Here is a 15678-nt window from a genome sequence, read left to right as displayed (position 1 = left end):
CAGGGTACTGGTGCACAGCACAAGAACTTTTCGACCATATCCTCGCGGTAAGTTGTAGCAACAATGCAACAGCGAAACTGTTGCTAGAGCCAGACGACCTGTTGCATCACGGGCCGCGGCGATGTTGGTTGCGCTAGGTATCCTCATGCCACTATAGGTCAGCGAGCATCATTCGATAGAAGCTGACGCTTCACATAGCCTCAAGACTCCGTGATGATGTGCCGCTGTACGTTCGTTGGCGGACATTGACCCGGTTCGTTGCATCGATTTGGTGAATTGATAAGAGTTGGGCCATGGAATGCACTTTTGTGCATCTCGCAGCGCACTGCGAATGTTGAACAACTACAAAGCCAGCAGTCTAGTAGGCGGTGTATACGTGATGCGGCGCTGGGCTGCATCTGCCGTGTTGCCGGCATACCCTTGGCCGCGTCACGTCGCAGGCTGTGGAAAATGAAACCGTGCACCGCCACATATGTTTGACGACGCTGCCCAAACACCGAGCGTGGGACCTTTGTGTTGAAACAAGACGCTCGACGCGTCCGAAAATAAAGCTGTCAAGTTACAGATTATTTTGAGATGAAGGAACGCGAAGATTGATTGTAGTGCGGGGGACAAGGCCAGGACAAAGAGGAGAAGATGCGAGAAGGTTGTGCAACACGTCGCATCGCCAGCGGCACTAAGAGCTGGGATCGCGGCGACGGACCAATCATGGACGCGACATGTGGCTCCCTGATCATGCGCCACTGCGAGTGACGTCGGTTTCAGGGAAATCAAGAAGGGACAAGGTCGTGGCAGCATCATCGCCTGCCAGCCTGTGCGGAGGCATAAAGAACCAGGCCGCCGCTGTGTTGCAGGCCTCATCGAGCCTCTCTACACCCAACTGCTGCAAACAACAAATACCGTCGACTTTCGGTAGCGAAGATATCTGCAGCCACAATCTGCCTACCCGCTCCGTAGCCCCTGCAGCCATCCATCGCGTAGCCGTAGCGCCTTTCCTCTATCAAAATGGTCGCACCCGCTCTTGTCCTAGGCCTGCGCGGCGTACAAGTCGTCTTCAGCATCATCGTGCTGGGTCTTACAGCCTACAGTATGTTGCACACGGACCATTCGATGCCGTAGCGTTACTAACATGTCTTCAGTTGTCGATGCCTATGTCACCTGGGTGCCGGCGAGCGTCGCCTTTATGCTCTTCACGTCCATCTGGACCCTCCTAGCTGTCGCATATCTCGTTCTCGCACCAGCTCGCTTCCCCGCTGCAGCCCACAAGTTTGCGATTGGCGGAGTTGAGTTCATCACCATGATCTTCTGGTTCGCCGCTTTCGTTGCAGTGGCCACTCGATGGGGCAACAACTGGTGGGCTGGCCGCCAAGGCACTTTCTACAGCTGCGGAGTCGCTGCCATCGTCTTCTCTGCTTTCAACTGGTATGCAACCCAGATTTTCACCTGCGACTGTGTACTGACATACCACAGGGTTGCCTTTGTTGCTTCGACCGTGCTTGCGGCGCTGCACATCCGCAGCTCCCCCAGGAATGACACCGCTCCTGCGCCGAACATGGCCGGCGTCTAAACGACGATTCTCTGTCGCGCGATACGGTCCAGACCAGCTGTTGGTCTTATAACTCATGATACCCATATCTTTCCTAATCTTACTCTTGTACACGCGGTTAGAATGTAATGTCCAGCGTTGGTGTTATGTACGGTGCGTCCGAACCCCCGATACCACGTTTATGATACATGCTCTTAAAGCGTCCCGAATAATGAGATTCTTGACTTTGATCTACTAGTTGCCGATGTCAGCTACAGTTTTGGTGATGATTGCCACGACGGGTCTGCGGCAACCGCGACAGACAGCGCCCCACCTTTAGCGACGCCGCCGGCCACCGACCTGGAGATCATCGACCCTGCTTTGAGCAATCGACGCTTACTGCAGAACTTTGTCAACTCCAGATAGTCGCATCTCACCGCACTCAAGCCATTTTCCTTTTTTGCTGCCTCTCCCAAAGATGCGTCGGCTGCAAACAAGCGGTGCGCTACCCGACGCGAGTCATCATTCCCTCCTCCACGCATCCATGCGAATCAGCAACGAAGCCAGCGCTGGTCGTAGGCCCTTGGCCAATGCCGCATTTACGACTACCACCCGCCAAGTTTCTGGGAAGTCTGACCGACAGTTGAAGCGCGTAACGTGGATGCCGTTCATACTCAGCAACAAGAGGGAATGCCTTGTGGAGATCTCTTACCTTAAGTACCGCTTGGCTGGGATGCGATACATCCGACTCTTCCTGAGTGCTGTTGGACATTGATGAAGCACCCACCAGGAATCAGGATTACCATGCATTGGGGCTAACCTACCCCGGGAAGGACTCGGTGGCTGGCCCACTCACTCTATCTGTCTCGCGTGCATGTTCGGAGCAATCCCACGCGCTTCCCGTCGATGAAGTACCCACACACGGACATATTGCTTCAAGAACATCAAGCTACGGGCTTGGTCTAGTTGGTTGTGGACTCTATACGAATTTGATTGCCATGCTGACGCCCCGACGCTGTCCCAGGGCGTGATACTCGTGCATCAACCCCCGCCTGTCGCTTCGGTAGCTACGACACGAGCATTTGCCGCGTTCAAGCCATCGCTACCGCTTAATCCTCCTGATATTCGTGCTTAGTGCGTGCGCCTCTGGATCATCATGAGCCGAAGCTGGATGCTTGTATCATGGGACTGGACATGATCTTCAAGTCCTGGCAATACTACTGTTCTCTCCAGGGCGTGATCTGACAAGCAAATCATCACACGTCCCATCAATTTGTAGTTGGACCCCAAATATGTTCGTGCCTTGCGAGATTGACCGTTAATTCGCCATAGGACAAGATCCACGGTGTCGGGTCAACATTTCCTGTCCGTGCCGTCGGAAGAGCACGACTAGGCGCTGCCTCGCTAAAAGTGCCACTGCAACTTCGAAGTGCAACACGAGAGCAGGTCACGTATCAGCCAACAGGTTAAACACAGGCTCGAAAAATGCACTTGCAAGCAGCAAGGCGTTCGTTCGGGCTCTTCTGAGCTTTGTTCGGGATGATTAACACCCGATAATTGGAGGAACAAGCCCAATTTAACCGGCTGCCAAGGTATGCAGCCAACGCGCCGCGACGCTTACCCAATATAAGATGCAAGTTCGGTATTACGGTCGTGTTCTCCGCCTTAGCCTAGGTAGGCTACGGAGCATCTGGGGTAAAGAGCCGGGGTAGTGGAGCGCCCTTGGGCCACGCCGTATTATAAAGGGTAAACCCCGATCTGCTCGAGCACCAGCAGCCTCCAGCGCTTCCAACACCGGCATCATGGGTCTCCTCAAAGCTCAGGATGGTACTTCCGACCCCATCATCACCCGCATGGTGGAGCAGGACAAGGTGCGATGGTGGAAGAAACCGAATCTGCGCATCATGTACATCTGGCTCTTCTGCTGCTGCATGGGTGTTGAGATTACCTCTGGTTTCGACTCTCAGCTCATCGGCACACTTCAGTTTTCCGTTCCGTTCAACACATGTAAGTCAAAACTGTTGCAGCTTTAGATCCACAAGCTGACAGTCTCAGATTTCGGAGAAGGCTACAAGGACTCAGATGGCGAAGCCAGCATCGAACCCAAAATCATCGGTTTCATGTCCTCGTGCTACCAGCTCGGTTCCATTCTTGCAGTTCCGGTCGCACCCTGGTTGAGCCAAAAGTACGGTAGACGCATGTCTATCTTCGTTGGTTCCGTCATTATGGTCATCGGCGCTTTGTTGCAAGGTTTTGCTCAGCACAGTACGTATACAACCCATCCACCTACACAGTGGCGGCGTATCTAACGCATTATCAGTTGGGATGTACATCATCGCACGTATGCTGCTTGGTTTCGGTATCCTCTTCGCCATCGTCTCCGGATCTTCCCTGATCGGAGAGTTGGCTTACCCCAAGGAACGCCCATTCATGACCTCGCTCTTCAACGCATCGTACTTCATCGGATCCATCCTTGCCGCTGCCATCTCAATCAAGACAACGGAGATGGTTGGAAACTGGGGCTGGCGAGCACCATCTCTGCTGCAGATCTGCCCGTCCATCCTCCAGATTTGCACTGTTTTGTACGTTCCTCCGAACGATTTTAGAGTTCGGCACTGACTTTACTAGCCTGCTACCCGAGAGCCCACGTTGGCTTGTCAGCCGTGATCGCGACGATGAAGCTTTCGCCGTTTTGACCAAATACCATGCCGAAGGCGACGCCAACTCCATCCTCGTACAAGCCGAGATGGCCCAGATCCGATCCACAATCAAACTCGAGATGGAGAACTCAAGCCGCTCGTGGATGGACATGGTTCGTACACCTGGTATGCGACGCCGTGTCTTCATCTCTTGCTTCCTCGGTCTCTTCACCCAGATGAGCGGAAACACTTTGATCTCGTACTACCAAAATCTTCTATTCAAGATGATGGGATACACCACCAAGTACGCCAAGACGCGCATCAACATCGCCAACCAATGCTGGAGTTTGATCAACGGTGTCACTATCGCTCTCGTCGTCACTCGCTTCCGCCGTCGCTGGATGTTCATGCTTTCCGCTGGATCCATGACCATGGTCTTCATGGCCATGACCATCGCTTTCCAGCGTCTCCAAGTCGCCGATGCCAATGGCACCAAGAACCAGGCTGCGCAAATCGCCTCGCTCGTCTTCTTCTTCGCATACTCGCCCTGCTACAACATCGGTAACAACTCGCTCACATACACCTACCTCGTCGAACTCTTCCCCTACGCCCAGCGTACCATGGGTATCGGTGTCGAGCAAATGTTCGGCAAGCTCGCCGGATTCTTCTCCGTCTACGTCAACCCTATCGCTCTTGACGCGATTCAGTGGAAGTACTTTGCCATTTACTGCGGATGGATCACATTCGAGTTCTGCTTCGTCTACCTCATGTACCCTGAGACGTACAACCGCACGCTCGAGGAGCTTGCTTTCCGTAAGTACATGACGAAGACGACTTATATCGAGCTACCATTAACTTGTTCGCAGTGTTCGAAGACAAGGAGTTTGCCGACGAGGCTGTCAGAGCTGTCGAGAAGACCGTCAACCACGGCCACGACGACGGAACGGTTACCGAGCACGGCAAGATGGAGACCACTACCATCGAGCGCACTGCTTAACCCGTGTCTTGTCAATAGTTTGTCGCTGTCCATCACTCTTCGCTACATAGTGTACGCGCCTGAAGCTATTGTTGCTTCGGTGAATCTAAACAAGTTTTTGCGTCCACGATTATGCCGATTGCTTAATGTTGATGTCCATTACCTTTTTTTATCACGCTTTCCAGGAAATGCGCGTCCATCTAACAGTATTAAAAGAACCAGCATGATAAAAACTGATGTAGGTAGCGCTATGGTTGCAACAAGCATTCCAAGGTTGGTGGCGGAACTCAGGTCTTGACGCCACGGAATTTCGATTCGCCGCGCCACACTAAGCTCATCAAGCACACGCCACCCGCCATCTCAACCTTGGACTTCATCGTCCCTCATTTTCACCTTTTTCATTGTCCTTTGTTTGCTCATGTCATTTTTTTCCGGACATGGCATGACCCTCACCATTCTCTTCACTCTACCATTTCACACGTCGATTTCATCTTCTTCCGTATTCTCCTCGGTCCTGACTCGTACATTACTCTCCAGCTCGGCGAGTACAAAATCTTCGTCATGATCAGCTAGCTCTCTTTCACCGATGTCTAGATGCGCTTTCTCTGGGTCTACAGGTCTTCCTTTGAACTCTTTGCCTTTCCCTCGCCTTGCGCTGTGATGCATGTTCTCTTCTTCTTGTGCTCTGAGAGCGTCGAGATCTTTGAGCCGTTGGCTGAAACGCGTAGTTCGTGCAGACGGCTTCGTTTTGGTCTTGGGTGAAGGCATGTCTGGGGTTTTCTCAGCCACCGTGTTATCCCTCGCTTCGTCGATGCGCGTTGAAATGTCTGTGTGGGTTTCAGTCGAACTTGCAGACTGAGCTACATCAGAATCGTCTTTTTCTGAGTCCACTTCAGATCCGGCATCTCCAGGGCTCTCATCGTCTTGGTCCTCATCTTCGAAATTCTCGTCGTTCGTATCGCCTTCACCGTCACTATCCGAGTCGCTGGTAGTACCGTAGAGCACGTGTTCTACTGCTCTGAACTCTATCCTCATTCTGTGAAAGTACCATCGATTCGCATCGGCGTCGTGCTTCTTATCGATCCTTGTCTTCCAGCCCACCATCGCATCACGGAATGTTGTGTAAACAGCATCGGTGCGGTCTACAATGAGTTCTGTATTCTCCAGAGCGTAGAGGAGGTGCGCAACGGTCTCTTTGATCGGTTTGGTAGTGCAATTTTTGTGGTAAAGATTGAAAGCTTCTATATCTCGTCTAAAGTCAATCGGTGGAGTAGGTTGCGTGAAGGTAGACATCTGAACAAGCTTGTATAGATCTTACACCTCTTCAAGAAAGTTATGGGGATTGCTCAGCTAAATAGAAACAAGGCTATGTATGAGGATAAGGTCAACATGTTTGCTGCTTACAAGACTTCAAAGGTCGTCAAAGCCGCACATATCGTGAACAATGAGCACATCAAAGTTCAATGCATAGCACCTCCGAATGTCGCATTCAACTAGTAGCCAGAAAAATAAGTATTGCAATGATGTAACGAGAAGCTCAGACCGAGCAGCACAGAATGCAAACGAAACTGGCGGTTACCATGGGGACGTGCCCAGGTGAAGAGAGCCAACTCTACCTTTGCAAATTGCGCGTCGTCAAGCGACCTCCACAACAGCCTCACGCCTGCCTCAAAATTTCTTGAAATTTTGACGCTCACATACTAATCTGATCATCTTCAGACTCTCGCCTCGCCGATCCAATATCATCATGATGGATCTAGCATCCCAACTTCACGAGCAATTCCGCCTCTGCGGAGGGCAGACGTTCCTGCCTGAGAACGAGATCGAGACCACCTTCGCGGTGTTGTACGGTGCGTATTCTCTGAGTATTCGACATTTGCCTTGTCTGCACACTAACATCAAGTTCCAGGCGAGTCCACCGAGAAGGACCGAAGCGACTTCGACCTGCTGTTCCGCGGTCTGAACCAGGACATCTGGGACCTGCAGCACGAGCTGTCGGTGAACACAGTTGGGTGGTGGTGGGCCGGGGTCGTAGCATCCCGTCTGTACGACCGCCTGAACGGGTTCATGGACAAGAGGGTCAGGGCATTGGCGGATGGCAGCCCCATCCTCGTCAAGGGCTTGCCTCCGACCATGCCAGGTCCGATGCTGTCGAAGTGGGCGAGCGACTACGTCGCCAACTCCCCTGCACCCTCCGCGCCTCTTTCCGCAACACCTCGGAGAAGCAGGATAATTGCCGGGGAGACGAAGACTCGTCGCACGGCCCGCATCCGTCGTGAGAAGCGCGAGCGTAAGGCAGCCGCTCTGGCTAAGGGTGGTGCATAGTACGCTGGTGGATGGCGTTGGCGACTACATGTCGGCCTCAGGATCAGGATACCCGAGCTGTGTAGATGATAAGTACACTACGTAGTCCTATACCATACCCGGACTTACCTCACTGTCCGAGGTCAAGCATTCTCATGTGCTTCCCCATCTTTCCTCGCTTTTCTCAACCTAATGTACTCCTCCAGTGTAATCTTCCGCACCACTGGAGTGGTTACATCCTCACTGGCGGGAACATTCGTCGTAGTGACATCGCTGCCTGGCACTGACTTCATAGCCATACTCGCAGATGGTATAGCGCGGGGCGCTGATGTCGTATCCGGGGTCGGTCCTGCAGTGATCGTCCGCTCACCGTCGCTGTCATGGATTATAACAGGCCCGCTCACATTGAGGGGGATGTCTGTTGCATGAGCCTTTGTAGAGAACAAAACCAGTCGTCTCAATGTTAGCATGGTCCTCGCTACCTCTTGCTCTTGCTCGGTGTGACGTTCGCCTGTTCGATCAGGCCTACCAATGCGGTGATCGACCCATCCCATGCGACTTAAACTTTGATGAGGCCTGGTAGTAGTAGCAGTGTCTTGCTGACAGCGATTTGAGATCGTGATAGTGGGAGTATTTAGTGGATTATCCGACATCTCGCCAACTTTGTAGATTGAATGGAAGAGCTCTATAGTTCATTGAGGGCTAGCCGAGTCAAAGTGATGGAGAGAATATGGCTGTTCAAGCAACTATATTACAAAGATTGTCTCGGCTTACGACGGGCTATATTCACCCTACAATTAGGCAGATTATTAAAATCAGCGTGAATGAGCAACTAATGGAAGATTATCTGTAGTGGATGGCCGCCTGATTTGCAGTGCGTGAATTGAGTCACTGCTTACTAGGTTCAAGAAGGTATGTGCACAAAAATATTCCCTAGCAGGATTTGGGCATCTTCTCGTCTTCGAGAAAGGTCTACTCCTTCCATTCATCAACACCCCAAAACTCGCTCCACATATCCTCTTGCTCCATAGCCATCTCTACGTCTTGCTGTGTTCGCGCATGTTCGAGTTCCATTTCTCTGACCCTATCGTTTGCAGCATTCTCCTTCGGCCTACTACCAAAACCTTTGTAGCTCTTATGGCCGAAAGTCTTCTCACCAGCAAGATCAGCCGGAAAGGCCTTAGGACGACTCGGAGGCTTCAAGAGTGCGTCAAGTTCTTTAGCTTGAAGTCCGGAAGGGCTGTCGTACTTAAATTTGAAGTCATCTTCCGCGGATGGCATGAAACCTTCGCCCTCATCCAATTTCAAGGGCTCAGGTGCTGGTTGCTCAGATTCGATGGTCTTTGAGCACAAATCTCTACTTCCGGGAGCAGCGGAAGTCTTATTTCGTGTCGAACGACGAAGGGGTGGATCCTCGCGCGTGTTCTCTTCATTAGCCGAGTGGGTCGACTTCAAAGTCCTTCCAAAAGCGGACGGATTCATGAGCCTCTGGACAAAATCCATGCCCTCAGGATCACCAGTGATATCGCTGTTTGCCATCTCCCTCAGGATGAATGCAGCAGTGAAATCATCGTTATCCACATCATTAGCAAGTGTGCTGCGCATAGCGCTTTCTTGCTCACCTTGAACAGGGTGTATGTAGCCTTCCTGTCGCTCGACCTCGGCTAAATATAGGAGTTGCCGTTGACGTTCGAGGTCCTTAGCTTGCTCAAGATCGAACGCATCCAATGGTTCGTCAGTATCCAGCGATTGCGCTAAGCTGTCAACTTCCCTTACAACCAATATCCTGTCGTTTGTAATTCTTAACTTTGGCAGCTTCAGAGCAGTGTGTTGTCCAGGGAGTCGAGGTAATGCTTCCTGCGCTTTCCGCGAAGTCAGGAGACCCCTGGACTTTGAGGGCCTCTTCCGTGTCTGCTTTACTGGGTCTTTCTGGGCGGGCATTGCGGAGTCTTGTCCCAGAGATTCAGCCAGAGCAGCCTCCAGCTGTTCCTCTTCGGTTAGAACTTGATTCCGAGAAACCTCGTTCACATTGCGCGTAGTACGGCGGACCCATGTTGAAGTTCCACCATGACCGCTCCCAGATCTCGTTACACGTTGTGAAATATGAGTCGTGGACGTATTCGAAGGATTGGCATCTTGTCGTTCGGGTAAAGCGACCCTTTCTCCCGTAGGAGCCACCTCTGTTATCGATCTCGAAGCTGGATGGCCTGGTTCGGTCTGATTATTTGCCCTTTCCTTTATAGCTCGCCATAGCGAAGTACCTTCTTTTAGACGGGGCATATTTGGTTGGTAATTGTGATTTCTTACTGAGGAACAAGAGTTTAGAACATGAACTCTGGACTTTTCAGGACGAATGGTATGGGGATTCATTCACATGTGTACCTACTCTGTGTTTGCACAGTGTTAACCCCTAGGGCAACAAATGGTGTGAAACAGCTTGAGAGACACGTTAGTTGCTCAGTATATGCTCAGTAAAGTTAACGCTTACTAGTTGTCGAAGGCATTGTCGGAATGTGGACACGAGATTCTACAAATGCGTCTCAACACGATGTTGAAATTTCATCTATTCATCACATGATGCCCGTTTATCTAGATGACTCCTCAGCAATTGGATACTCTGGCTGACTACCCACACTGCTTGTAGTCCTCAATCGTGATCCTTCCCGTCACGATTACCGACTCTCAACTCAATCCTCCAGGCTCAGCCCACTCTTGATCTTTCCAAGATCTGGGCTCCCCTTGCATAGTTCGCTCTTTCTGAATGGCCCTCTCAGGAAACGATTCGGGCCAACCGTCTTTGCGCCAGTGCTGCAACCGCCAAGTTGAGTGATAGCTGTATGGATCGTCGTGCCATTCGATGCGAGGCTCGGCATACTGGGGGTCTATGGGCGAGAGTTGTTGCTTATTTTGGAACACCGATGCAGAAGGTTGCGCTTTGGTGATCCCTAAGATCACCCTGATCTTGTAGTCGGCCTCCGTAGTTACTTCTAGGCGGTTTTCTTCGCGGATCTTTTCGATGGCTTCGTCGAATACGGCAAGGGCAGCGCGGCGGTCTCTTGGTGAACAAATATCGCTATCGTGATCGTTTGGTATCTTTTTGATGAATCGCAGTCTTTTCTCGCGGAGACCGCTGGCTATGGTGGTAACAGGATCGTATTCTAGAGGACCTTGGTCTTGGAAGTCGCTCATAGAGAGGCCGGTTCGCCTGGTCGGCGGAGGATTGGGTGGAGTACGGCGACCACCTGAATCATGTGGGACGCTGAATGGTTTAGGAGGCATGAGGGATGTAGTATAGCAAAGCAAGCTTAGGAGTGGAAGAGAGAGAGAAGGGTGTTAGTAGGCGGAGGTAATGACACACAGCTAGGCAACGAGACTTTATAGGGTTAGAAAGTGAGTGATACTACTGTGGGATCGCGTGCGATTCTTGATGAACGTGACTGCATAACAAACGCGCAGTACTAGGATATGAGCATGAGAGCAGTAACGGTTCTTATGTTCAACCATCGCTGTAGAACAGGGCAAGAACAGACAACGACACTCGCCGCCCGATAGCCACTTCTCAGCTCTTTCATGACGTCAGGCCTCGTTCCCAGAGCGGAAGTCGGACTCGTTGTCTCTTGCCCATACTCCGCCTCCTTGGTAGGTACTCAGTCCCACTTGAAGAACTTTTCGTCGTTGTTGACTTTGCGCATGAACTTCCTATGAAGAAATTAGACTCACTCGATTGGACCGAAAGAGCGCACCTACTGCCTCCTGCTCAGCTTCCGAGCTCTGTTTGCGATAGAGCCCGTCAGCGCAGATCGCCTGACAGCATTTCTGCTGAAAATCATGACGAGTGACTGCTTCTCGTTCGTCTCTCCGGCCATCTTCTGATCGCTGGTGCTTGTTGTCTTCTCGCGGAACCCAAAGCTCTTGTAGTAAGCCTTTGTGCCAGGCTTGTTGAACGAGCCGTCATCGAAGCGGAGGTCGGCTGCCTTGAAGGTTTTCGCATCCCTGCCGTAGTGTTTGATGGGATGTGCCTGAGCAGGCGAAACGGAAGACGAAATGGCGAGCGAAGGCGCTCGGATTGGAAGTACCACGGGGCCTTGACCTAGACCTGTGACATTGATGTCAGCATCAGTGGCCGCTGTGGCACGAGACATGATGATGTTGAAGAGGTTCCGGTGGCGTTGAGGTTGCAAAGGTTGCAGAGCGCTGAGATTGTGAGAGAGTCAATCAAATATACGAAGCCTAAGTGAAAAGTTTCAACAATTCCTTTCCTGGTGAAAGTGATTCTCCAAATTAGGCCAATGTGCAAACTCTCTTCTCATCACTATGCGTTTCCATCGCCAAACTTCTTATATGAATAACCCCATCTAGTCACTGGTGCCTGGATTGCTTGATTCGGCGTGACGGCGTTGTAATGTCTTGAACGTCCTCTTCATCGTCGCTGTCAGCACCTTCTTCTTGGGAAGCGCTGCTATCCTATACAATGTCAGTATCGCGCAAACGCTAGCTAGAGGGATGCAACGTACATCTCTTGCAGTGGTGAAGGCTCCGACACCACTGGCCGTTGAAGGTGGCGGGGGAGGCGGAGGCGGAGAGGGCGGGACAGACACGGCGGTAGAGGTGCCGATCAAGGGTTGATTACTCTGCGGAGGAAGGGCACTGAGGGGAGGTGGCCGCCCGACAGCCTGTGAATCGAGTCAGCTGGGCACTCTCATAATCATTCGAGAAAGACTGACTTGTTGTCCACCTTGGAGCACTGCCTGGACGCTTAAATACGTAGGTAAAGTCGTGGCAAAGGCACTCTCGATCTCTTTTGCAAGGCTCTCTGGATTACCTTGTCGCGCCTGGCTCCTGTTGATGATGTCTTGAAGAGCTATGGTTATAGCGTTGAGGGCTCCACGAGCTGACTGCTCAACGAGGGCATAGTCTTTGTTCTTGTTGTGGGCTACCCATTGCGTTAGATCGCGTCTTGCGAAGATTATTCGAGTACTTACCGAAGCCGTAAATAGAAATGAGCGTAGCCTCGTCGACGTTTGGGGTGTCGCTTACTCCAGGCTCGCGGCTGCCTGCAGCCTCGGAATGGTCTTCGGGATTGCTGTCGTCTCCAGGCTCGGCGTTCTCTCCAGGCTCATCGTTTTCTGATTCCTCGTCGTCGTCATCTTCGTCCTGTGAACTTTGCTCGCTAACAAACTCTTCGTCAAAGCCTTCATCGTCATCGCTATCATCAGGCGGTAGCGCCTCCGCTTGGGCGTCGTATGCATTATCGGTGGCTTCGGACTCGTTTAGCCAGTCTTGCCATTCTTGATGGGAATTGAAACCTTCCTCCTGCCATGCTGGGCGCTCATCTGCGCAATTTGTCGACTCCGAGTTCTGGGTTGACATCTTGACTGGACTTGGAAGACTGGTAGACGGCCCGAGTTGAAAATATAGATCAATAGTTTCGACAGGTCGATATATAGAGAAAGCGTGATATTGGCAACTATAATTCCTTACGAGGCGCGATATCCAAATCCGCAGTTGGGCAATGCGTGCAAACAATCGCTCTGTCACACCATGTTAGATCGAAGGCAGCTGATAACCGCGTTAATGAATGTACATGTGTTGGAAGGGTGACTGGAGTACATACAGGCTGATGCCTCATTGGGTATGGCCCTAGTAGTCTGACCTGCCACAGTCTCTAGTCCAAGGTAGTGAAATCGCAGGGAGGTCAATGAATGATGGAGTACTTAACTCCGGTTTAGCATATCTATACGGCCTGCAAGAAAAAGGCCTGATTGGAGGGCTTATAACCACCTTAGAGATTGACTCGCAGTTTGCTACACTGAAGTAGATGCGTCGAGTAAACAGTGACACTTCCACAGCAAGCAGATATTGTGTGCCTGCCGCGGAAAACAGCAACTGGTCGAGCGGTTGTACCATTGAGTGGCTTTCTGACTACTTTGGCATTCGCTTTTCCTGATAGATGGTCTTAACGCAGGCGGACGTATACATCCGCTTGATGGTTTGCCTTATCGAGGTGAGTGGCTACGAGATGAGCATCGGTTCCTTCCATATGATCACGACCTGTTGCATCGCATGTCGAATTCATCACTGCTTGGGTCTTTATTTCCTTCAAGACTCCACAAGATCTTCCATCATTCACTTTATAGAGACCACCGAACAGGTCCAGGTGAGGGGAAAGGTGCTCGCTTCGGTGTTATCGGATATACGGGCCAGCTGCTGTGAGCGTACCGTACACGCATCGTGACCGCGGAATCATCGCCAGTTCGGGCTGCAGAAGCTATACTGAGTACCGGAGCTGATGGAAAGTGACGAGGAAGAGAGGGATCGTAGACGCAGGGAGTCGTAGCGGCGATCTGGTGATCGTCGGAGATTGCCAGCTGTTCCTCCGATGCATCGCCAAGAGGGCAGGAACGCCTCATGCGGCGTCTCTCGCCGTTGCTCTATGTAGTTCGCGTCTTGGAATGCGAAAGTATTGTCGATGGTGTAGATACTGGTCTCAGAGCCATGCTCCACTGATGCCCCCGCGACGCGTGTCCCTCAGCAATACGAGGCCGCGCCACACCAGGCCTGTTCCACGCGTCTCGGTCGGGCCTAGGCTCCCCTGAATGCGGGCGGACGTTCGCAACGCGCTTTTTCTCAAACATGGATCGGGCCATTGCGATGGGGTGAAACACGTTTTGGGCATCTTCGATCTTGATCTCTGTACTCTCCTTTAGCTACTAATCCGACAGATGCCACACAGCAACCGCTAGCGACCATGTCGTCTTACCGGAAGCACATGCCGCGCCCGGCCCGCCTCGTCTTCAGCGTCATCCTCATATACGCCTTCTTCTGGGTCAAGGGCTGGCCGCGCACCTACGACGACGAAGAGCTCCCGCCGAGCAAGCGCCCCCAGCAAGAGTCCAACCTCGGCCCGCACCAAGTCGACCATGACCAGCTCGTCGTCGCTGTCACCACAACCGCAAACGACGTCTACAACAAAGTCACGCCTCTGATCCTCAACACCAACGAACAAGACCACGGCACACTCTTGCTGTTTTCGGACCTACAAACGCAGATCGGAAGATGGCCCGTTTTCGACGTCATCTGGCGTTACAAATCCGACTTCATACAGAAAACGAAGCAGCTGGAGCGATACCGCGCTCAGGTCGACTATGCGCGGAGGAGCATTCCCCTGGCCAAGTTGAAGAAGGAGGACGCAGAAGAAGAGAAGAGGGAGATGGAGATCCTGGACAAGTACAAGATACTGGAGACAATGGCGTCTGCGTGGGAGTACAGGCCAGACCGCAGCTGGTATGTCTTCGCTGGCGATGAGACGTACGTCAACAGGCCGAACCTACTCGATTGGCTGAGTCAACACGACCCAGACGCGAAGCACTTCTTTGGCAACCCGCCTGCCCCGGCGACGGCGCGCGTCCCCGATCCCTTCGCCGCCGGAGGCACGTCGTTCATCCTCTCGCGAGGAGTGATGTTGGAGCTGTTCAAGAAGCGCAAAGACTTTATCCAGAACTGGCGGGAGCAGATCGCGGACCACACGACAGCGTTTGATCTCGTCGCCAGCGCGCTGCAGGCCGAGGTGAAAATCACCTTTACCACAGTCTGGCCCAGCATCTCTGGATTCGACCCAAGCACTGTGCCATTCTCGCCTGCTATATGGTGCGAGCCTATCCTGCTGATGCACCACATCACACCGGACATCGGCGGCGATCTGCTCAGATTGGAGAAGGACCGACCCTCGGACCAGCCCACCCTGCGCTTTGCAGATCTATGGTACCGCTTCATGACCCCGGAGGACTTGAATTACACACGCAATGATTGGGACAACTTATCCTCCGAGTCTTCGAACAACCGGTGGAACATCCTTTTCCAAGGCGGCGAGCATCAGGACGCGGATCGCGCTGGGAACGGAGAAGCATCGCCAGAGGCATGCCAAGAGTCCTGCGACAACAGCAAATACTGCGTCCAGTGGTCCTACTCCTCGGTCAATCAGAGGAATTGGAACGAGAACCCGCCGACTAAGTGTCACCTGAGCAGCAGTATACGCTTTGGGACACATAAGGAGCCACAAAAGTTGAACATCGATGGAGAACGGGTCACACTCACCTGGAAAAGCGGGTGGAAGAAGGACAAGTTCAGTAAATGGACCAAGCAGCAAAGGTGCAAGGAGCAACAGCAGTAGCTCCGTAGTCTCGTCGTTTTTAGCGTTCTAGCGGTATTCTTATCTCTCAAATCCCAGCCCGGCT

At 52.3% G+C, this 15678-nt stretch overlaps 9 protein-coding genes across 9 annotated transcripts; 4 read left to right on the top strand and 5 right to left on the bottom strand.

Moving 5' to 3' along the window:
• Positions 1-1005: 1005 nt before the first annotated feature.
• On the top strand, positions 1006-1567 carry J4E79_001206 (uncharacterized protein; the record flags this gene model as incomplete). Its single annotated transcript, XM_049350116.1, has 3 exons — positions 1006-1087; positions 1140-1422; positions 1471-1567. The coding sequence occupies 3 exons, from the start codon at positions 1006-1008 to the stop codon at positions 1565-1567; spliced, it is 462 nt and encodes a 153-aa protein (XP_049215275.1).
• A 1760-nt stretch (positions 1568-3327) lies between these two features.
• Positions 3328-5161, top strand: J4E79_001205 (uncharacterized protein; the record flags this gene model as incomplete). The annotated part of the gene is made up of 5 exons (XM_049350115.1): positions 3328-3532; positions 3581-3790; positions 3846-4107; positions 4154-4977; positions 5031-5161. 5 exons carry the CDS (start codon positions 3328-3330, stop codon positions 5159-5161), a joined length of 1632 nt encoding a protein of 543 aa, XP_049215274.1.
• A 453-nt stretch (positions 5162-5614) lies between these two features.
• J4E79_001204 (uncharacterized protein) lies at positions 5615-6433 on the bottom strand (the record flags this gene model as incomplete). Its single annotated transcript, XM_049350114.1, has 1 exon — positions 5615-6433. One exon carries the CDS (start codon positions 6431-6433, stop codon positions 5615-5617), a length of 819 nt encoding a protein of 272 aa, XP_049215273.1.
• A 457-nt stretch (positions 6434-6890) lies between these two features.
• Positions 6891-7465, top strand: J4E79_001203 (uncharacterized protein; the record flags this gene model as incomplete). Its single annotated transcript, XM_049350113.1, has 2 exons — positions 6891-6990; positions 7050-7465. 2 exons carry the CDS (start codon positions 6891-6893, stop codon positions 7463-7465), a joined length of 516 nt encoding a protein of 171 aa, XP_049215272.1.
• A 951-nt stretch (positions 7466-8416) lies between these two features.
• J4E79_001202 (uncharacterized protein) lies at positions 8417-9385 on the bottom strand (the record flags this gene model as incomplete). The annotated part of the gene is made up of 1 exon (XM_049350112.1): positions 8417-9385. One exon carries the CDS (start codon positions 9383-9385, stop codon positions 8417-8419), a length of 969 nt encoding a protein of 322 aa, XP_049215271.1.
• A 746-nt stretch (positions 9386-10131) lies between these two features.
• J4E79_001201 (uncharacterized protein) lies at positions 10132-10633 on the bottom strand (the record flags this gene model as incomplete). The annotated part of the gene is made up of 2 exons (XM_049350111.1): positions 10132-10252; positions 10320-10633. 2 exons carry the CDS (start codon positions 10631-10633, stop codon positions 10132-10134), a joined length of 435 nt encoding a protein of 144 aa, XP_049215270.1.
• Positions 10634-11091: 458 nt separating this feature from the next.
• Positions 11092-11586, bottom strand: J4E79_001200 (uncharacterized protein; the record flags this gene model as incomplete). Its single annotated transcript, XM_049350110.1, has 2 exons — positions 11092-11143; positions 11192-11586. The coding sequence occupies 2 exons, from the start codon at positions 11584-11586 to the stop codon at positions 11092-11094; spliced, it is 447 nt and encodes a 148-aa protein (XP_049215269.1).
• Positions 11587-12129: 543 nt separating this feature from the next.
• On the bottom strand, positions 12130-12814 carry J4E79_001199 (uncharacterized protein; the record flags this gene model as incomplete). Its single annotated transcript, XM_049350109.1, has 2 exons — positions 12130-12377; positions 12427-12814. 2 exons carry the CDS (start codon positions 12812-12814, stop codon positions 12130-12132), a joined length of 636 nt encoding a protein of 211 aa, XP_049215268.1.
• A 1378-nt stretch (positions 12815-14192) lies between these two features.
• On the top strand, positions 14193-15614 carry J4E79_001198 (uncharacterized protein; the record flags this gene model as incomplete). The annotated part of the gene is made up of 1 exon (XM_049350108.1): positions 14193-15614. One exon carries the CDS (start codon positions 14193-14195, stop codon positions 15612-15614), a length of 1422 nt encoding a protein of 473 aa, XP_049215267.1.
• Positions 15615-15678: the final 64 nt, after the last annotated feature.

The sequence above is a fragment of the Alternaria viburni genome, assembly GCF_023758015.1.
Source record: "Alternaria viburni strain BMP 2772 chromosome Unknown scaffold_2, whole genome shotgun sequence".
In the NCBI taxonomy this organism is placed as follows: Eukaryota; Fungi; Ascomycota; class Dothideomycetes; order Pleosporales; family Pleosporaceae; genus Alternaria; species Alternaria viburni.
This window is presented reverse-complemented; position numbering and strand designations above follow the sequence as displayed.